The sequence below is a fragment of the Gopherus evgoodei genome, chromosome 5, assembly GCF_007399415.2.
Source record: "Gopherus evgoodei ecotype Sinaloan lineage chromosome 5, rGopEvg1_v1.p, whole genome shotgun sequence".
NCBI lineage: Eukaryota > Metazoa > Chordata > Testudines > Testudinidae > Gopherus > Gopherus evgoodei.
In genome coordinates, this window is record NC_044326.1 from 142,683,436 (window position 1) to 142,705,233 (window position 21,798).

General features: G+C 41.3%; 1 protein-coding gene and 1 long non-coding RNA gene across 3 annotated transcripts; both read right to left on the reverse strand.

The window, feature by feature from the left end:
• Nucleotides 1-203: 203 nt before the first annotated feature.
• Nucleotides 204-1,119, reverse strand: LOC115652913. The gene is made up of 2 exons (XR_004000767.1): nucleotides 832-1,119; nucleotides 204-782 (listed from the first exon to the last, which is right to left on the reverse strand). It is a non-coding gene; the product is annotated as an uncharacterized LOC115652913 (long non-coding RNA).
• A 66-nt stretch (nucleotides 1,120-1,185) lies between these two features.
• SARAF (store-operated calcium entry associated regulatory factor) lies at nucleotides 1,186-21,798 on the reverse strand. 2 transcript variants are annotated; one of them, XM_030565559.1, is made up of 6 exons: nucleotides 21,692-21,798; nucleotides 17,587-17,762; nucleotides 15,810-16,215; nucleotides 10,120-10,228; nucleotides 5,651-5,778; nucleotides 1,186-3,486 (listed from the first exon to the last, which is right to left on the reverse strand). In XM_030565559.1, the coding sequence occupies exons 1-6, from the start codon at nucleotides 21,792-21,794 to the stop codon at nucleotides 3,461-3,463; spliced, it is 948 nt and encodes a 315-aa protein (XP_030421419.1). In that variant the 5' UTR covers nucleotides 21,795-21,798; the 3' UTR covers nucleotides 1,186-3,460. The 2 variants fall into 2 exon arrangements, with proteins under 2 accessions (XP_030421419.1, XP_030421420.1); XM_030565560.1 differs by lacking the exons at nucleotides 1,186-3,486; nucleotides 5,651-5,778 and adding an exon at nucleotides 7,330-7,562.

The window sequence follows — 21,798 nt, forward strand, 5'->3', positions numbered from 1 at the left end:
TCACTCCAAAGGTGCAGTGGTATCACAGGTGCGCTGTAAAATAGCATCATGGTATACTGTAAAAACATGGTAATGAGAAGAGTCATCTAGGCTTTAGATACAGTGTACTTCCTGGGGTTTGAAACAGTACCTCCCCCTATGAATTGTTTGCTTTTGCCCTGCCCTTTGTTGCTTTAATAAAAATAAATCAACGGATAGGTTGGTAGGGCTTAGAAATATCAATGTCAAAGTAACCCATCAGAACAAATACATAATAATATTCAAAATACAAAGCAAAGCATTATCTGAAGCATGTAATATACACAATTATGTATTTCTAAGCCAAGCACAGAATTTAAACTCCATCCAGACAGTTCTATGATAATGGATATTTATCTTGCATAGCAAGGAAACAAAGTGCTAAAAAAGCTAAACTATACATTAAATTTCACTAAATTATACATAGCTAAAAAATAAAGACGGCTAAGTAAAAATAAGCTACGTTCCTCTACTTGGCCACCAAAACCAAAAACCACACCAAAAAAAGCTATCAACCCTTGCTACCATTTACTATAAGAGCTAAGATAGTTACATACACATTCTAGCAAGCCAACAGTAAGAGTAATGCTCTCTCCCTGTTTATTCTGTTCTCTAGATTGAGAGCGAAAATGAACCTGCTCAATTCCTCTCCCCAACAACCACGTGGTCCTTGGGCAGCTCTAAACAGCAAAACTGCCATCCCTGGATCTGCCCGCCATCCCAGATCAGTTACTGTCTTTCTGGCTGTATAAAGGTGACTGTCTCTCTCTCTCTCACACACACACACACACACACACACACACACTCTCACACACACACACACACACACACACAAAAAAACCCCTCTTAACTATCTAACAGTGTTCCTTCTTCGGCTGTCAGGATCAGTAATGAGCAAGCCAAGGCCTGAATGTCGTGTTCCTGCAGTAGTCTTGGTCCCCACTAGTCCAGCAGAAAGCAGATCCAGATCTCTCAGATGGTGAAGTAGTAGAAAATTACTACAAATTTGGGACTAAGTGTTCCATACTTCCACCTTTTCATGTTCTCTGTATGTATAAATATCTCCTGTCTGTGTGTTCCATTCTATGCATCCGAAGAAGTGAACTGTAGACCACAAAAGCTTATGCTGAAATAAATTTGTTAGTCTAAGTGCCACAAGTACTCCTGTTTTTTTTGCAGACTATTTTTAGTGGCAGTTCCTCATTCTGAATAGTTTCTTGGTTAACAGGATTCTTATAAATGTAGTCTTCTTGCATGAAACAAGCCCCAAACTCAGGCAAAATAGTCTTAAACAAATTGTATTTGTGCTTAATAATAGTTGTGGTTACATTTTTCTTTTTGCGCCTACTAGCACTGAGGCCAGGTTTACATTAGGGCTTTTGCTGGTACTGAAATGTCGCTAAAAAAATTACCACTCAAACTGCCATTACTATACCATCCAGAGTTTCTACTGCATACCTGGCCTCAGTGTCATATTATTCTCTTCATACCTCCAGTGGTCCTTAGAGGATCCTGTTGCTTTGCTTTTTAAAGCAGCTCCTCTTCCCTTCCCAGATCATGATGTGAAGAAGGTAGGGGAAGCTCCCACAGAGCCCATCATTGGTGGTTCCAAAATAACATCAGAAAGCAATGCCAAAGGGCCACAGAGTCCGTGTTACAGAAAAAGGCTACAACATCTTTAAAAACAAAATCGGCAGAGCTGGCTCAGACACAGCCTTGTAGGGGTATGCCTAAACTGCAGCTTGAAGGTGTGATTTTAGCACTCAAGCTGGTGCACTAAAAATATCAGTGTGGCTGTTAGAGCATTGGCTGGTTGCCCTAGTCCAAGCCCACCTGACCCCTGGATCTGAGCTTGGGCAGGTAGCCTGAGCTACCACCTGCACTGCAACATCTACACTGCTATTTTTAGTGTGCTAGACTCTCACTAACTCGGCTCAAGCTATCTACTCGTGCTAGGAACCACGCCTCCAAGCTGCAATGTAGACATATCCTAGGAGACCTGGATTCACGTTCTGGGCTCAGTCTCGAGGTCTGCTGTGCTCTGGAGGAAGACATTTTAGTTTTTGAGTAAGGGCAGCAATGCTCTTTGTCAAATTACAGTGATCACGCCCAACCAATTGAGTCCTGGCCACTTCTCCCTAAAGGAAGGGTGGTGGCTGAGGCATAAGCTGTGTCTGCACTAAGGATTTTTCTGGTAAGAGCTTTCCACCATAGCTAACATCCATGGTTGAAACATCTGGAGCCCTACTATAGACAAGACAAATATGGCCATAAGCACTTAACACCACATCAATCTGTTCTGACGAGATTTGGAGTTAAAGGCAATGGCCAGTGGCTTCTTATCTAGGCTAAGTCACCCAATGTTACATGAACCAGTGGATATATATTTAAAAAACCAAATACCTACTAACGCACATAAGTCATGTCATTTCAAGGATGAATGATAAAGCAAGGAAATCTTCAAATATGCAACCTTCAGGCCTCAACGTTGATGCCAAGATCCCCATTACATGTGGGACAAAGGCAGAAGAAGTCCTGAACATCAGAACACTATTCTTTTTTTGCACTCTTACAATTATGGACAATGCCTGCATATATGATTAACTGAATTCACTGTTACTGTAACACACATCAATTCTATAAGTGAAAGAAAGACCAAACGGATCTTCAGAAAACAGCACTGAAGTGAACAATTCCTTACATGCCAGGCTTCATTATGTACTGAGGTCCAGATCCTCAAAGATATTTAGGCTCCTTTCTCTTCCATTGATTTCAATAATATCTTTTGGGAAGCTGGGCTTGAGTGTTTATTACCAAGTTTGCTAGCGTCCCAGCATCCTCACTGGCTTGCAAATGCTTCAGCACAAAGACTGAGAAACCCTGGTTGAAAAGAACTGGCTCCCAGGGCATGGTAAGCTAGTTATTTTGGAAGACTGGGACAGTTACCATTGCCAGATAGCTAAAATAGTAAAGGTTGGTAAGATATCCCTTTGTAAACTTGGAGGACTTTGTTTTTATTATAGGAAAATAGGGTATGTTTTGATACCTGCTAAATCTCTAAACAAGATGGTAGTATCCAACCTCTCTGTTAAGGCTATGAAAAACTCATTGCCTATATTTATTCATTCATTCCTCTCCACGCAGTCATACAGACTTTAATTTGAACACATCAAAAAAACTGTTCTTCCCACCAAGAGCAGTATCTGCTCACTGATCTTATCTCCATTTTCTTTTCAAAACAAAAATCCAAAGCATAACATCTACAACATCTAAACCCAAGGAACATCTTATAAACAAACTAACTCAACGCGCAGCCTATAAGTCCTCTGGAGAAGGATTTCAATAGTTTTTAAAACTGAAGCTCCATATTTTAAAAAGAAGGCACTAAAATGCAGGGAGGAAGAGTGTATTTAACTGCAACCGTGCCAGGAAACTAAGAACATCATCTCCTTTTTGTGCTTCCAAAGCCTGCAAAGGAAAAAGACAATCATTATAAAAACATTAACAGCTTCAGTCCAGCCACCAGCTTTCCATTTGGTTCCCCTCTCCTTTACACTTGTACACACTGATAACTGAGTCGTGTTAAAGATAGCCACAGGATTAGTGTGACAGAGCGTAACACTGAGCTGGCCTGGGAAAGATTTCTAGGTGACGACTTGGACTGTCTGATTTCTGACAAAAGAGTTTACTAAAACACACACAAATAGAAGAGAGGAGCACTCCCTAACAGACTAATGAAGTGTGCAGACTATTAAGGACGGGCCTAGTGCAGGTAACATGATGTTCACTGAAAGCCTACAGGGAAGCTCCACGTGTCATTTAGATTGCAAACCCTCCAGACCAGGAATTTTTTTGAATGCTGTGTGAGCATAAGTACAATGGGTCCTCAATCCTGATGGCAGTCTTTGGCTGCTACCATAATATAAATGTTCATTAATAAATCAACCCTTGGCCCCATATTAATCAACGAGCAATATCTTAGAACACAGCTATGGCACTTGCCATAAACTGCCACTACTCAAGCAGGAGCAAGAGAAAGACTAACTCATTGCACCTAAAGCAACTTTACTGCCTCCATGGAAACAAAGAAGAAAAGGTGATAATCTGGAATGACAAAACCTATTTACATGAGAAAGGAGTTAAGGGAGACCTGGTTACAGCCTGGCTCCAATTTGTAGTGAAGATAGAATCGTAACTTTGTTCGATAGTCTGAAGTTTTAGTCTGGTTAAGAAATACTTCTAAGTTTCTGTCTATGCTACAAACTGCAATAGTGTTGTAACAAGCTCTTGACTACTGAAAATGTAGGGTGGATGGGGCACTAAAAAGGAAAAATCTCTGTGCCCCAATCCAGACCACCAGACAGCCCTGTGGCCCTTTATCTCATACAAATATGGAGGTTTAATGGAGATATTGTGAATAAGGATGGGAACCACACACTGAACACCAAGGATAAAAATATAGTTCAGCAGTTTCATTTACTCAGCAACTTCCACAGTGACTGAGAAAAATTAGTAGTATACGTTCATGTAATTAAAGACTATACCACAATGCAGATGCACAAGGGACAGAGCAAGGATTGCACAGTGGTGCAATCAAATCCTTATGATCTTCTAAGGAGAGTTTTTTTATGTTAAATTTATTATATTTAATCAAATCAACTACCGTAGTCTAGAGAAGGCTGATGGGGGGCACACGGTAACAGCCTTCATATATGTCAGGGGTTGGCAACCTTTCAGAAGTGGTATGGCTTCATTTATTCACTCTATTTTAAGGTTTCGTGTGCCAGTAATACATTTTAACGTTTTTAGAAGGTCTCTTTCTATAAGTCTATAATATATAACTAAACTATTGTTGTATGTAAAGTAAATAAATAAAGTCTTTAAAACGTTTAAGAAGCTTCATTTAAAATTAAATTAAAATGCAGAGCTCCCTGGACTGGAGGCCAGGACCCAGGCAGTGTGAGTGCCACTGAAAATCAGCTTGAGTGCTGCCTTTGGCACATGTGCCATAAGTTGCCTACCCTTGATATATGTAATAGCCTATTATAAAGATGATGGGGATTAATTGTACTCCATGTCTGACTATAAGGATAGTTAAGCACTGAAATAGGCTTCCAAGGGAGGTTGTAGAATCTCAGTCATTGGAGGTTTTTAGGAACAGGCTGGACAAATACCTGTCAGAGACCTCTTGAGGTCCCTTCCAGCCCAGCATTTCTATGATTCTATGTACAAATTTTGAATTCCTGAATATGTTCATTACAGAGCTGAAGGTAGCAGTCTTGGAAGGTCATCTGGCACTTCATGCATACAGTTTACCTGTAGCTGTATCAGCCCCAGGAAAAGATATTACCTCTCCCACCTTGTCTCTCTAATTTGGCATTTTGGTTATTTGTGTTATTTAATCAATAATACTTTGGGAAAGAAGCTATCTGCAGTAGGAAGTCCACACACATTTAAGGAACTTTATGGAGAACAGCAACCCAGCAAGGTGTTAGGTTTTATTTTGCCCAGGAGGAGAGGATCCAAAGCCCACTAAAATCCATGGGAGTCTGTTCATTCATTTCAATGTGCTTTGGATCAGCCCCAAAATCTCTTAAAAAGCCACAGGAAAATAAAACAGTCTTTGCCTTACCAGAAGCAGTTCTTGTCCCTGAGGGATGAGGCCCCGTAAAGCCACTTGAATTTCTGCCTGGAGGAGGAGGAGTGGTAGGACCGGCGTATGGATTGACATAAGGAAAATATGAGGAATGTGGTTGTGCCCTGACAAAAGAAACATGTTTAAGTTGTGGGTTTTTTTTTTTTAAAGAAAAGGTCACTGCTTAAGAAGGTATTAACACCCAGAGTGAAGCATCTCTTTTAAAAAGGCAGATGAGAGTAGAAAAAATACAATTGCACACATTTTACTTATTTTTAGGCCTAAAAATTAGCAAGATGCAAAGAGGAATTAAACATATACATCGACAACAAGGTTTTTCAGAACTATCCTACTTAATGCTAATAACTTTTGGAAGAGATATTAAACCTCATGCTTCAGGATTTAACCAGTCTCTAACTCCTAGGGATTAGGAGGTTTCTTGCACCTTCCGAAGAAGAATCTGGTGGTGAGTATTGTCAGAAACTGGACTAGATTTTTTTTTTTTATACAGTCTGGCAATTCCTTTATTCTTCTATTACATTCATGTAATGTAAAAAAAAGTGCTTTAAAGTATCTCTGGGATATTTTACTAGAGAAGATATGAGCAACTGCAATACAGGTGTGACTAGAGACACGGAGTAAAATTCATGATCTTTGACTCATCTCACTTCAGTTTATTCTTAACTTCTACAGGCAGGAGATTTCTACTTTTTGAAAATCCAAAATCTACTCCTTCACACTAAGTTTGGATCATAATTTCTTCTTATTCTTGTCAGAACACGGGGAAAGAAGAGTTTTTTAATGGAACAAAGCTACTATGATACTTGGTAACATCGGTATCCTTGGCATGTGCTGTCACAAGTTTGAAAATGTTGGCTTAAAATCTGTTCTAAGACAGGAAGCTAAAGTTAGGCTCTTAAATATTTATTTAGACCACTAAATAAGTGACTCGAGTTTCAGGCATTCTGAACACCCAAGAGCTCCGACTGAAGTCAACAAGCACATATTTTCTATATACAAATTTCGTGGTGTTTAGACCAGTTTAAAGCTTAAAAAATCCAGATATTTGAAACAGCCTAGGAGCCTAATGGGGGTGACTTAATTTACTTCAACAAGCCACTCTCCTCTGAAGAGTGACACTGTAAACATTTCTGTTTCTTCCTACTGAAGAAATCTGCAGTGTGTGTGTATTCAGTCATATCTGCCAGCTTTGCTGCTTTTATTTCTGTTAGCCCTTCAGAGCTAAGAGTGTCAGTTGGATTCTATTGCTGCTGCTGGTACATCAGAATTGGTCTCTGATCCCAAACTGTTTTTTCTGCAGAGTTTGTCTCCTCCAGCTCCCTCACAATCACTTTTCAAAGTAGACTGAAACTTCAATGCATTCCAGCATGTTTTATATTAGAGTCATAAAGCTTTTATCGGTTAGTATCCCAACTTTTGTTCCTTAAATACACACAGCCCAATAAAAGGTGAGTTGACATATTTGTAGGTAGCCCAGTCACTTGATAACAAAACCCTCCTGTGCAAGATCAGTTTGTGCTCTGCAGAGTCCCAGAAGAGCTATAAAATCCCACTAAAATGGCAACTGTTGCTACTCCTACTAGGCTGTTTGGAAGAGTTTACAAATTTTTTTGATTTTTAAATAAACATTTCAAAGGTGAATGGTAGATGAGGGCTCAGATATTTAAATTACTTTATTATTGTAACACACACTTTTGCCTATTACTTTGTACAAAGTAATACTTAAGTAAAAGTCCTTTGTAGAACCATGCCACTTGGATTTTCATTCATGGGATACGAGGTGGGGAGACTAGTCCACGTACTGGAGCCCCTGGAATCTGGCTCCCCATAATGTCACAGAATGGTGCATTCTGGATGTCACAGCAGAGCAGGAACCAGCCCAAAGTGACTTTAGGGGAGATAAAATTAAGAACAATGGCTAATTTATAGGACTGTCATGTGATTAAAAAAATTATCACAATTAATTATGCAATTAATTGCGCTGTTAAACAATAATATAATACCATTTATTTAAATATTTTGGATGCTTTTTACATTTTCAAATATATTGATTTCAATTACAACACAGAATACTTTATTTTTATTGCAAATATTTGCACTGTAAAAAACAAATGAAATAGTATTTTTCAATTCACCTAATACAAGTACTGTAGTGCAATCTCTTGATCATGAAAGTTGAACTTACAAATGCAGAATTATGTACAAAAAATAACTGCATTAAAAAACAACACAGTGTAAAACTTTGGAGCCTACACGTCCACTCACTCCTATTTCCTGTTCAGCCTATTGTTCAGACAAACAAGTTTGTTTACATTTGCAGGAGATAATGCTGCCCGCTTCCTGTTCATGATGTCTCCTGAAAGTGAGAACAGGCATTCGCAAGGCACTGTTGTAGCTGGCATCACAAGATATTTACGTGCCAGATGCGCTAAAGATTCATGTTCCTTCATGCTTTTACCACCATTCCAGAGGACATGCGTCCATGCTGATGATGGGTTCTGCTCAATCACTATCCAAAGCAGGGCAGGCAGACGCATGTTCATTTTCATCATCTGAATCAGATGTCACCAGCAGAAGGTTGATTCTGTAGTTTCTGCATCAGAGTATTGCTCTTTTAAGACTTCTGAAAGCATGCTCTACACCAGTGGTTCTCAAACATTTTTTTGTGTGGACCACTTGAAGATTGCTGAGGGTCTCGGCGGACCACTTAATGAGCTTTCCAAATGCTGTTTGTACCATTAGCTAACTACTGTAAAGCGCTTTGGATAAAAGCGCTGTATAAAAAAAAACCTAAAAGTTTTTTTTGTTCTACAAATAAAAGCACACTAAGATTTTAAATATCAGTAGTCTTGCCTTTCTAATGTGCCCTCTCCTCTGCTGTGGCAGCCCCCAAGCTGGGGCTGGGAAGGAGGGGGAATCTCTCCCCAGCAGCTGCAGCCCTGGAGCTGGGGAAAATCACCTCCTTCTCTGGCGGCCACAGCCCTGCATGTCCCAAATTCCCCCCCTCTTCTCAACCGATTGCCCCCTCCCACCTACCCCCTATTTCCCCCAAGGCCACCATGTCACCTTACATATGCATCTTCTCCAGGGTCCAGGCACCTAATCAGTGGAGCCACACCTGCGCGGCTCCACTAATTAGGTGGGTGGCCCTTCATTCTCTTGTGCGTGGGCGCCCAGGTGCGTACCTTAGAGGGAACTATCTGTGGACCACCTGAATGGAGCTTGCGGACCACAGTTTGAGAACCTCTGGTCTAAACCTTATCCCACTCCGATTTTGGAAGGCACTTCAGATTCTTAAACCTTGGGTCAAGTGCTGTAGCTATCTTTAGAAAATTCACATTGGTATCTTCTTTGCATCTTGTCAAATCTGCCGTGAAAGTGTTCTTAAAACAAACGTACTTGGTTATCATCCGAAACTGCTACAACATGAAATATGGCAGAATGCAGGTAAAACAGAGCTGGAGAGACAATTATCCCCCCAAGGAGTTCAGACACAAATTTAATTAACACATTTTTTTTTTTAAAAACTGTCATCAGCATGGAAGCATGTCCTCCGGAATGGTGACCAAAGCATGAAGGGGCATACGAAAGTTTAGCATATCTGGCATGTAAATATCTTGCAATGCTGGCTACAAAAGTGCCATGCGAATGCCTGTTCTCACTTTCAGGTGACATTGTAAATAAGCAGGCAGTATTATCTCCCGTAAATGTAAACAAACTTGTTGGAGTGATTGGCTGAACAAGAAGTAGGATGGAGAGGATTTGTAGGCTCAAAATTTTACTCTTCTTTTATTGCCATTGTGTAACAAAAAAAAAAAATCTACATTTGTAAATTGCACTTTCATGATAAAGAGATCGCATTATAGTACTTGTGAGGTGAATTGAAAAATACTATTTCATTTGTTTATAATTTTTATAGCGCAAATATTTAATCAATAATATAAACACTTTGTATTGTGTTGTAATTTAAATCAATATATTTGAAAATGTAGAAAAACATCAAAAATATTTAATAAATTTCAATTGGCATTCTATTGTTAGTGCAATTAAAACTGTGACTAATTTTTTTGAGTTAATCGCGTGAGTTAACGGCAATGAATCAACAGCTCACCTAATTAACAATTACTTCTATTCTAAATACTCTTAGCTATGTCACTGGAGACATTCCACACAGCTTTTTTACATATTTTTTTAAATTTGCAATTCATTTAAACAAGCTACAAGGGTAGGTGCCTTAACTGAAAAAAACCAGTCTCATAGAACCCTTTTAAAATGCGCCATCTGCTGAAGCTGCAGCTTCCACCTGGGAATTGCTACTGTGGCAGTACTTTGCAGTTTGGATGATGAAGGATCCTGCAAGCTCAAATCCAGAAGCAATGTGAATATTTTATAGCCAGGTAAAGACTACTAGTAACAGGGAGGGAGAGAGTGAGTGTAGTGCTTACCTCTGACTACCAGCCAAGTATCCTAGTAGGCCTCCTGTTCCGAGTCCAGTCCAAAACCCTCGTCCTAAATTGGCCTCAGAACTGGAACTGCCACCAAAACCACCAGCTCCTTAATTCATATTGCAAATGGGGGGAAAAACACAAAAAAAACTCTATCAAATACGAGTCAGTAGCAGTTAACCATCCTCAGAGTCAATAATATGTCATATTAAAGAAATATTTTAACAAAGAAGAACTGTGAGACTGACTCCAAATGACTTCAATCCTTCAATGGATCAATCCCCATTTGAAAAGCTTCAGCGAGCGGTTCTGCTCTGGAAAGTGACTACATTAAAAAATGAACCTTGATAGAGCATCAGACTTTTAATCTGAGGGTCCCGGGTTCAAGTCCCTTCTCAGGTGGAGGGACCTTTCCCCCTGTGATATCCTCCTACACCTTCAGATGGTGTCTCCTCAGGACTTTCCTTAACACTTCCTTTTGGGGGGATAGCTCAGTGGTTTGATTGCTAAACCCAGGTTTATCAGCTCAATCCTTGAGGGAGCCATTTAGGTATCTGGGGCAAAAATAGGTCTGGGGAGTGGTCCTGCTTTGAGCAGGGGGTTGGACTCCTGAGGTCCCTTCCAACCCTGATATTCTTCCAACCCTGGTATTCTATAAAATGGTACCTTCTGTTTGTATTACAGTAATGTTTAGTGCAGGGGTCAGCAACCTTTCAGAAGTAATGTGCCAAGTCTTCATTTATTCACTCTAATTTAAGGTTCTGCATGCCAGTAATACATGTTAACATTTTTAGAAGGTCTCTTTCTGTAAGTCTATAATATATAACTAAACTATTGTTCTCTGTAAAGTAAATAAGGTTTTTTAAATGTTTAAGAAGCTTCATTTAAAATTAAATTAAAATGCAGGGCCCCCCAGACTAGTGGCCAGGACCCGCAGTGTGAGTGCCACCGAAAATCAGCTCGCGTACTGCCTTTGGTACACATGCCATAGGTTGCCTACCCCTGGCTTAGTGGCTCCATCCAATAATGTCTTTGTTACTAGACATTGCACAAGAACAGGGAGGCATATAAAAATATTGCTCAGGCATGCTGGAGTGAAATCAGGAAGGCCAAATCACACTTGGAATTGCAGCTAGCAAGAGATGTTAAAAATAAAAAGAGGGGTTTCTTCAGGTATGTTAGCAACAAGAAGAAAGTCAAGGAAAGTGTGGGCCCCTTACTGAATGAGGGAGGCAACCTAGTGACAGAGGATGTGGAAAAAGCTAATGTACTCAATGATTTTTTTGTCCTCGCCTTCACAGACAAGGTCAGTTCCCAGAGTGCTGCACTGGACAGCACAGCATGGGGAGAAGGTGACCAGCCCTCTGTGGAGAAAGAAGTGGTTCGGGACTATTTAGAAAAACTGGACAAGCACAAGTCCATGGGGCCGGATGTGCGGCATCCGAGGGTGCTAAAGGAGTTGGCGGATGTGATTGCAGAGCCATTGGCCATTATCTTTGAAAACTCAAAGAAATCGGGGGAGGTCCCAGAGGACTGGAAAAAGGCTAATATAGTGACCATCTTTAAAAAAGGGAAAGAGGAGGATCCGGGGAACTACAGGCCAGTCAGCCTCACCTTGGTCCCTGGAAAAATCACGGAGCAGGTCCTCAAGGAATCAATTCTGAAGCACTTAGAGGAGAGGAAAGTGATCAGGAACAGTCAGCATGGATTCACCAAGGGCAAGTCATGTCTGACTAACCTAATTGCCTTCTATGAGGAGATAACTGGGTCTATGGATGTGGGGAAAGCTATTCCTTGACTTTAGCAAAGCTTTTGATATGGTCTCCCACAGTATTCTTGCCGGCAAGTTAAAGAAGCATGGGCTGGATGATTGGACTGTAAGATGGACAGAAAGCTGACTACATTGTCGGGCTCAACGGGTAGTGATTAAAGGCTCTATGTCTAGTTGGCAGCTGGTTTCAAGCGGAGTGCCCCAAGAGTCGGTCCTGGGGCTGGTTTTGTTCAACATCTTTATTAATGATCTGGAGGATGGCATGGACTGCACCCTCAGCAAGTTTGCAGATGACACTAAACTGGGACGAGTGGTAGATACGCTGGAGGGTAGGGATAGGATACAGAGGGACCTAGACAAATCAGAGAACTGGGCCAAAAGAAGCCTGATGAGGTTCAACAAGGACAAGTACAGGCACTTAGGACAGAAGAATCCCTTTCACTGTTACAGACGAAGAACCGAATGGCTAGGAAGCAGTTCTGCAGAAAACGACCTAGAGGTTACAGTGGACGAGAAGCTGCATAGGAGTCAACAGTGTGCCCTTGTTGCCAAGAAGGCTAATGGCATTTTGGGTTGTATAAGTAGGGGAAATGCCAGCAGACTGAAGGACGTGATCATTTCCCTCTATTTGACTTTGATGAAGCTTCTTCTGGAGTACTGTGTCCAGTTTTGGGCCCCCCACTATAAGAAGGATGTGAAAAAATTGGAAAGAGTCCAGCAGAGGGCAACAAAGATGATTAGGGGGCTGGAGCACATGACCTATGAGGAGAGGCTGAGGGAACTGAGATTGTTTAATTTGTAGAAGAGAAGAATGAGGGGGGATTTGATAGCTGCTTTCAACTACCTGAAAGGAGGTTCCAAAGAGGATGGATCTAGACTGTTCTCAGTGGTAGCAGATGATAGAACAAGGAGTAATGGTCTCAAGTTGCAGTGGGGGAGGTTTAGGTTGGATATTAGTAAAAACTTTTTCACTAGGAGGGTGGTGAAGCACTGGAGTGGGTTATCTAGGGAGGTGGCGGAATCTCCTTCCTTAGAGGTTTTTACGGTCAGGCTTGACAAAGGCCTGGCTGGGTTGATTTAGTTGGGAAATGGTCCTGCTTTGAGCAGGGGGTTGGACTAGATGACCTCCTGAGGTCCCTTCCAACCCTGATAGTCTATGATTCTAACACATTAAGAGACAGTCCCTGTACCAAAGAGCTTATACAGGCAAGACAGATAAAGCAACTCATCCAAGATCACACAGCAAGTCATTGGCAAAGCTGGGAACAGAACCTCACTCAGTACCTTATACATTAGACCACACTGCCTCCCAGTCTTCTCACTCAACAAATTTGCTGCCATTTTGAGTAAATAAGTATGTTGAGTAGTATGTGCTCAATCTAGTGACTAAAACAACACTATCACATTTATCTCCTGGTAGTTCTATCTTAAGTGTGTGTTAACAGAACTGTTAACTAAGATCAGACTGCAAAATCTTCATTACTGGTGATGCATGAGTCAGGAAAAACCCAGCTTGACTTAAATCTCTGGTTGAACTTGCAGAATTATCAGTTAGAAAAAGCCAGATTTTTTAATTGTAAGCAGAAGCCTTTTAATCTGGAGTCAGAGGCAATGTGGAATTTCACAATGTCATTTACAGTCACATTTCGAATAGAACTGCACTCTAAACTAACTCTACAGATAAACATATTCATAATTACTAAAAAAAAAAGTAAGTGATCAGAGACGGCATTCCAAACTCCCCCTGAACTCGCCCAATCTAAACCATCTGCCAGAAATGTCACATGCACTTTATGCCATAGTAGTCTGAGGGAAATCAGTAAGGTATTTGAGATAAGAGTTAAAGAAAAATTTTACAAAACAGGGAAAATTTCCTAGCATGTCTAAAATCTGTTGGCTCTGGCAAGGATGGGGACCCTGGCTAAATTTGGATGATAAGGAATAGGATGGAAGAAGAAAATGACTTTTTGCTCTGCGCTTGACAACACCCTAGCACAGTAGGGTCCTGGTCCACGGCTGAGTTTTGTAGGTGATTCACAGTACTAATACATAATAATGATAACCATAGCCATTGCTGTTCTGTAGGAACTCACCAGGGTCATTAATGGGCACACGGCACAGACACATGGTTTAGAAATTCCACAATAAGCGAATGGGAACAGATTTTTCAAAAGCATTTATGGAATTTAAGAGCACAAGTCCCATTAACATACATATAAAAGCATTCACCACCACACTATTTCACAGCATTAAATTTTCAAGGTTCCACACGACCTATCCCTACCCTACCTCTCATTCAGTATTAAAAGGTTGACCCCTACTTCTGATTAGCCAACGATGCCAGCCTCCATTGCCCACTACTTACATTTTCAAACAAGCACCTTCATGCTTCTCCTGTGCTGCCCCACACACTTGGGAGGCACTCCCCATAAACATCTGCATAACTACAGTACAACCTCTGAGCTATGAACACCTCAGGAATGGAGGTTGTTTGTAAACTCTGAACAAAACATCATGGTTGTTCTTCCAAAAGTTTACAACTGAACATTGACTTATTACAGCTTTGAAACTTTACTATGAAGAAAAAAAATGCTTCTTTCCTTTTTTTTTTAAAGTCGTTTACATTTAACATACTACTGTATTTTCTTTTTTTTTCAGGTCTCTGCTGCTGCCTGACTCTGTACTTCCAGTTCCAAAGGAGGTGTGTGGTTGACTGGTCAGTTTGTAACTCTGGTGTTCGTAACTCTGAGGTTCTACTGTACCGCATTATCCACCTTCAACTCCCTCCTTAAAACTCCCCTTTGCCATGAAGCCTACAAAAAACTTGACAATCATGGCTGGGCTGCTGGCATGCTGAGACCACTGCCTATCATGCTGACCAATGTTATCTCATTGTTTCCTTGTGCGCCTCTGTGGATCTGTCTGTATCCATCTGCTGTCTCTTTCCTTATATTTAAATTTATAAACTTTGGGGCACTGGACTGTCTTTTTCCTGTTTATACAGCACCTAGCACAATGGCATACCACATTGTAACGTGCTTGGATGCTCTGCAAGAACGAGGCCCACACACACTGTGAGTTATTTGGCTTTAATGAAGGTAAAGTGACACATTCGCAACGGGGACCTTGGGCGTTGCTGTCACTGTGGCGGGGAACCCAGCACCGAAGCTCAGCTCGGCCTGGGTTGGAGTCCAAAGGCGGGACCGGGAGCATACAGCTATATGGACACAATACAAAAGCAATTCATACATATGCAAAAAGGGACTTCCCACAGGCTATATCCGCCCCTTGGCCAAAGGCCAGGGACTGTCCATGGGCGGTGTACGCCCTTTGGCCTAAGGCCACACAAGCTAGTTTCAACCAGTTAAAAGCAAGTTATAACTGGCATGCCGTGTCCTACAACGACCAGCCACTTAGCAAGCAGGGGCTTTCCACAAGGCCCCCGAGAAAGCGGAAATACCCTAGCTAGGCCGTGATACAGTCTTCCGCAGTCCCCTACACACACAAAAATAATTTTACTCAAAATGTTTGACTCCTTTCAAGCTGTGACCGACCAACCCCCCTGACCAAATAAATATGAAGTTTCATGCTAAAAGGACGGCTTTGAAAAAAGTTAAGTTTGCCAAAAATAATGGGGAGTTTCAAAGACAAAGGGCAGTCAGGCATCCAACTTTCTTTGAGGGTCAGTAGGAGTTGGCCATTTGTGCCTCTGAAAGTCTCCTCCAAAGAGTATGGTGCAAAGCTAGTTGCAACTTTAGTAATGAACTCATGACTGTGAGCTCCATAACTGACATTGACACTCAGCAATGCTTGAAGACATTGTTTTGTTTCTTAAACTATTCCTGTCCACATTTGCTGCAGCCAGACCAATATCTCATTGCTTTTTATTTCTAACACTACAACAAGCTTAGAACCACACCTGTGAAGCTGGATTTAAAACCAGGAGGAGGTGGTGTCTGAGTATTCTGCCAAGATGTCCTAGCGTATCCATCACCATTAGAGAAATCCTGTTGAGGCAGCTGATTACTGAGGAATAGCTTGTAACATCCATAAGCAAGGAGTAGAAGTACTATTACGACAATCACTCCAGCAACAGAGTTAGAGGAATCCTGAGAATTCACTTTACTTGATTGGTAATAGCTGGAGCCAAAGCTTCCACCAAAGTTGTCCGCTTTTCTTTGGCCTTCCTCAGTTAACTCTAACCCATACTGCAAACCACAAGATCCCCTTAAGATGTAAGGGTCATCTGGATAATCATAGCCTTCACAGCTCACTTCGATTCTTCCAAAGCGATAGGAGTTTTCCAAGTCTGCCTTACACTCCCACTGAAATTAGTAAACAAAATTCAAAGTAGTAACCATTTCCTGGTAGGTGAGAGTAGCTCTTTTGTTTGCTTTCCTATATATGTAGTGAAATATAGCAATAATTAATAACATAATTTAAAAACAGTAATTAAGAAAGCTTCTGGACATCTGTATTTTAAAAGTTAGCTATCAAGAGTCACAAACCTTTAACTTAAAGAAACTGAACATTCAAAAAGTAAAGCAATTGTAACTTTAAAAGACAATGTTTCAGTAGTTCACATATCAGGTTTTTCTAAGCATTCATCTTTAAAAAGAATACTGCAGAGTATCATGTAATAAAAATAACAATAGCCTTTAAAACGTTTTAATAAGCATCCCTCACAAGAAAGCTGTGTAGTAGTTACAATGAAATACTGATCAAGGTTGCAATCTGATCCATGTTAACAGGCTATTGTATCCAGGTGGAGCGCCATTGACATCAGTGAGACAGAAGGGTTGCCCACACAGATTAAACTGCAGGATCAGAAACAATGATGTAAAGAAACCATTCTGTAAGGAAAGTCATAAATGCAACTCTTAAAGATGTGCCTATCTCAAACAAAAAAATGGTTTTAGCCATCGGGCATGCATAGCTTTAGCAAGATTTAAATAGGTAATTCCTGAAGAAACAATTCGACTGAATTTACGAAGTTATACCAAGATCTTTCAGTGTTTCTATTGCTAAGACTCCCATTTCAGCTTTTCTTCCTCAGAAACCTATTTTGCTATTACCTAAACTTTTGACAATTGGATAAAATATTAAACCACATTTTTGCTTGAAAGATTTGCATCAGTTTAACTTAAATTGGTTTTAAAAATCAGTTTAGCTAAGATGGTACAAACCTCTGTGTTTGGTTATAGAATGCTTTGTTTCTGTTTCAGCATAAATTGATTGGCAATCTGTTTCAACAAAGCCAAAATAAGGGTATCCAAGTATGGTCTTACACTGCTTTAACTAACCCAGTTTAAAAATAATTAAGTTAAACTGCCGCAACTTTCTCATGTAGACGAGACCTTATTTTCACACTAAAGAAAGATATGGTTAATATGGAGACTTTTGTATTGGTCTCTGATTTCAGAAAGTGTATCTGAAGAAACCTAACATTTGGCTCAAATTTGACTGGCTAGTGTTCTTTTAAACAAAATCTAAGTTTGGGGTGTAAACTAACAGACAATGTCCCTTTAAAACTATGCTTTTAAACAGTCTTTAAAGGAATAATCTGCACTACCATTTAGAAATGTTATTGTGATTCTTTTCAGTTTAAGGTTGCTGAACAGTTCATTCAGTCTGTGCAAAGAGATTCTTATTTAATATTTAGCATTTCATTTACATGCACTTTTAAGTGAACCTACCTGTATGTCAAAGCCATCCCAGCCTTTGTTATGACACTGAACAACCATGGGAACATACGCACATCCAGCTGTACCTCCAGTACATTGTAACTGGGGAATTGGAGATGTCCGCCGAGAAGTAGTATATTGATCTCTGTAGAAAGTGAGAGCTTGGACCTCCCGCAACAAAACTCTCCCTGAAACAGGAAGTACACAAATTAACTGAACTAGCATCCATGAAGAATTTGTTTCAGAACAAGAGTAAATGTGACAGTTAACACAAGCAGCCTGCCAAGGTGCTTTCAGAACAGGGAGCACCAGGGTGGATTTGATTTTAATCACTAGTCAGGAAGACTTGATTTAATCATGGATTTCTACATAAAAGGGCACTCCTGTTGGTTGTTACAACTGTAATACATATTCTTCACAGGTAGAGGAACTTCATTAAAATATTCCCAAACTGGGTCTCTTTTACGGCCTGCTGCCATTATAGGTTTTCCCTTCTAGTGAGAGAATGGTATGGCAGATTTCAAATCAATGAAGGCTACACTCAGAAAGACCTCAAGACTTCTGGAATATGCTGCTCAGTTTCACTTTTGTTTCTACTGCCTGTCCCTCCCTTTTCACATTTATCTCCAGACTTCTTCTCCTTGTCCAGATCTATTCTGCCCCCCAAAATCTTCTAACTCGTTGAACTTTTTGAAACTTTGCACTTTTAAAGAGAGAGTTGGGGATTGATTCTGTGTACACAATTTGCAGAGGGACAATAGGGTTGAGGTCAGTTATTTCTCACCTCTATATATTATTTATTTATGTATTTATTTAAAAACATTTTTGCTGTTAACAAGCATGTTATCTCTGGAGACAAATCCACAGTTTGAGAACTGCAAAACTAAACATCTCTGCTGGTATCTTCTAGACTGAGCACTGAGTCTCATTGGCGAGATAGAAAGATTAACCTAAATAGTCTAAACAGAAGACCCTGGAACCCCGTAAGATTGGGTCCCTAATCCATGAACTATTGGAACTCATTTACAAAAACTTTTCTTAAACATTAAATGAATACCGTATATACTTGTTCATTAACCCGTTTGTTTATAAGCCGACCCCCCAGGATGGATAAGTAAAAAGAGCAAAAACTATATGACCCTTTCAGAAGCCGACCCTGTATTTCAGGGGTTGGAAAACTTTGGCTCCCAGCCCATCAAGGTAAGCCGCTGGCGGGTTGGGATGTTTTGTTTGCCTGGAGGGTCTTCAGGTATGGAGCCCCTCAGCTCCCTGTAGCAGCAGTTTGCCGTTCCCGCAGCTCCCATTGGCTGGGAACTGTGAACCACGGCCACAGGGCGCTGAGGGGCTCCATGCCTGCAGACGCTCCAGGTAAACAAAATGACTATGTATTAGATATCCAATTCAATGATTCCATAGAGTTTAAAATCACTAAATTTTGGTGTAGAACCATTTATAAGCCGACCCCCCCTTTGATATGTCACTTTTTTACCAAAAATATTCAGCTTATGAATGAGTATATACGATATATTGTCTCATAATACAAGAACTAGGGGTCACCAAATGAAATTAACAGGCAGCAGGTTTAAAACAAATAAAAGGAAGTTCTTCTTCACCCAGCGCACAATCAACTTGTGGAACTCCTTACCTGAGAAGGTTGTGAAGGCTAGAACTACAACAGTGTTTAAAAGAGAACTGGATAACTTCATGGAGGTTGAATCCATTAATGGCTATTAGCCAGGATGGATAAGTAATGGTGTCCCTTGACTCTGTTTGTCAGAGGGTGGAGATGGATGGCAGGAGAGAGATCACTTGATCATTACCTGTTAGGTTCACTCCCTCTGGGGAACCTGGCATTGGCCACTGTCTGTAGACAGGATACTGGGCTAGACGGACCTTTTGTCTGATCCAGTATGGCTGTTCTTATGTTCTTATACTATAAAATTAGAATTTATAATCCCTATTCCATGATGAGATATCTGAGCTATAATGTATCTTAGTTTAAACTATCTTTAGATTGGATTTTTTGATTAAATGCTTTTGGAGGAAAAAATCTATTTAAATAAAAAATATGATTTTTTTTTAAATCATTGATTTTTATCCATTCTGAGCACTTTAAAAACCACTTGGGACTCCCAGCAACAACATGATTGTGGCTGAAAGTCTGACACTGACAGACCCTACCAATAGGACCCAGCTCTGTTCTACTCCTTTCAAAGAGATGTCAATGTGTATGTCACAGACCAGCTGGCATCTCACAAATAACATAGACTTCATTGAAACATAGATTATTAGGTTGGAGATCATCTAGTCCAACCACCTGCTCAAAGCAGGATCAATCCCCAAATGGCCCCCTCAAGGATTGAACTCACAACCCTGGGTTTAACAGGCCAGTGCTCAAACCACTGAGCTATCCCTCCCCCTTATGCAAGAACCTTTAGTAGCAATACAATAGTTTCTCTGACAAGCGAATCCCTGACTGTGTATTTTCCATATAGATGCTCATGAAAAAAGTTGTTAAAATAAATATTTCTCTGCTTCATAGACTCCATAAAAAGCTTTTGACTGGCACTCGTGACTGAACCTAAAATTAGTACAAAAATGGAAGTGGAGGAGAAACCTATGACATTAGTCAATCCATGTACCAGTCCATCACATTCAAGACAGCAATATACAAATTGAAGACTTCAGGAAAGAAAGATGAGTGAAATGGGGTTTAATTTCAGTCTAGCCTTCTTCTATTTATACATCAGTGACATAACAATGGTACTGGAACAATCCCCAAGTCAAGAATGCTCATTCAAAGACTTGAAAATTAAATGCCTGCTGTGTCATGATGACTAAGCATGCTTATGAGGATTGTCAAGAATCTTACACTTTCTAGACATTTACCGCAATACATGAGCAATGCAGGTCAAACAAGCAAACAAACCCTCACAATCATAATTTTTCAGGGGGACAAAAAATGAAAACAGGCAAAACAGTAAAATTCTGTCAGAGACTTGCTGACAGACCCTGAACAACACATACCACAAGAACAGCCATATTGAGTCAGTCCAATGCTCCATCTAGCCCAGGATTCTGTCTAATGAGATTAGGGCAGTGGTTCTCAACCTATTTACCACCATCCAATACTACCTGTATGGTCCTGAGGCTGTGGCTCTGTGCTGATTGGGCTGCAAGTGGCCTGCGGGGCACAGGCTGAAATGCCAGAGTCCCACTGGCGGACAGAGAGAGAGAAAAAAAAAATAACAGAGTCCCAGAGTCCCTCCAGGGGGGGAGGGGGGAGAGGCGGCGGATAGAAAGAAAACAAACAGAGTCCCGCTGACAGAGAGAGAGAGAGAAGGGGGGGGAAAAAACACCAAAAAACAGAAGTTCTGGAGTCCTGCTGGTGGGGGGGGGGGAGAGAAAGAAAAAAAAGCAGAGTCCCATTGGCAGAACAAAACAAAAAACAGGAGTGTGAAATATCAGGACACAATTTGTCCTGAACAAACATTAATCAGGATGCAGGACAAACACCTAAAAATCAGGACAGTCCCGATTTTATTGGGACATCTGGTCACCCGGGGTAATAGAAGCCTATATAAGAAAAATTCCAACTCAGGACTGTCCCTATAAAATCGGGACATCTGGTCACCCTAGATGGGGGTGACTGAAGATGGTTTTAAATAAGACAAAAAGAAAGTGTCTTAAAAGGAGCAAACACAAACCTTCCCCCCCCCCGTGTCATCTTATGGAAAACCTGGGGATCAACAGGGAAGAGGAGAGGAAAGGCCCTGCTGAGACAGGAGCTCGCCCGGGTTCAGACTGGACCTAAGGGCGCCCCGTCTCCCACCCTTACAGCTGCAGCCGCACCTGGCGGTGACATCACGGGTGTACTGACGGCATAACGGGGTGTGAATGTGGGGGAGGGGAGCCTGCCAGGAGATGGTTCCCCCAGGTCTGGCCTGTTTGTCCCTATGCTGAGCACCCGCTTCGGCCAGCTCTGGTAGCGCGCGGGCGGCCGGCTGGGAGGCCGAGTTAGGGCAGGGTACCAAGCCCGCGCGCCTTTGCCCTGGCGCGGTAACAGCGGGCGCTGAGAGGCCGGGGCAGCCCCCCCGCGGAGGGGTCGCGCCCTTACCCGGCTGGTCCCAGCCCCGCGCAAGCCCCGGCCCGCTCAGGAGCAGCAGCAGGGACACGAGCAGGACCCGCCCGCCGGCCGCCATGACGATTACAGGGCACATCCGG

Bases quoted from the DNA above. Each gene is read 5' to 3' on its own strand.
- SARAF (XM_030565559.1), bottom strand. From the start codon at position 21,794: ATGTGCCCTGTAATCGTCATGGCGGCCGGCGGGCGGGTCCTGCTCGTG. The intron at 17,763-21,691 runs GTAAGGGCGCGA...TTCCTGTTTCAG, and splicing joins GCGGGGCTGGGACCAGCCGG to GGAGAGTTTTGTTGCGGGAG. The intron at 3,487-5,650 runs GTAAGGCAAAGA...TTTCCTTTGCAG, and splicing joins AGGGACAAGAACTGCTTCTG to GCTTTGGAAGCACAAAAAGG.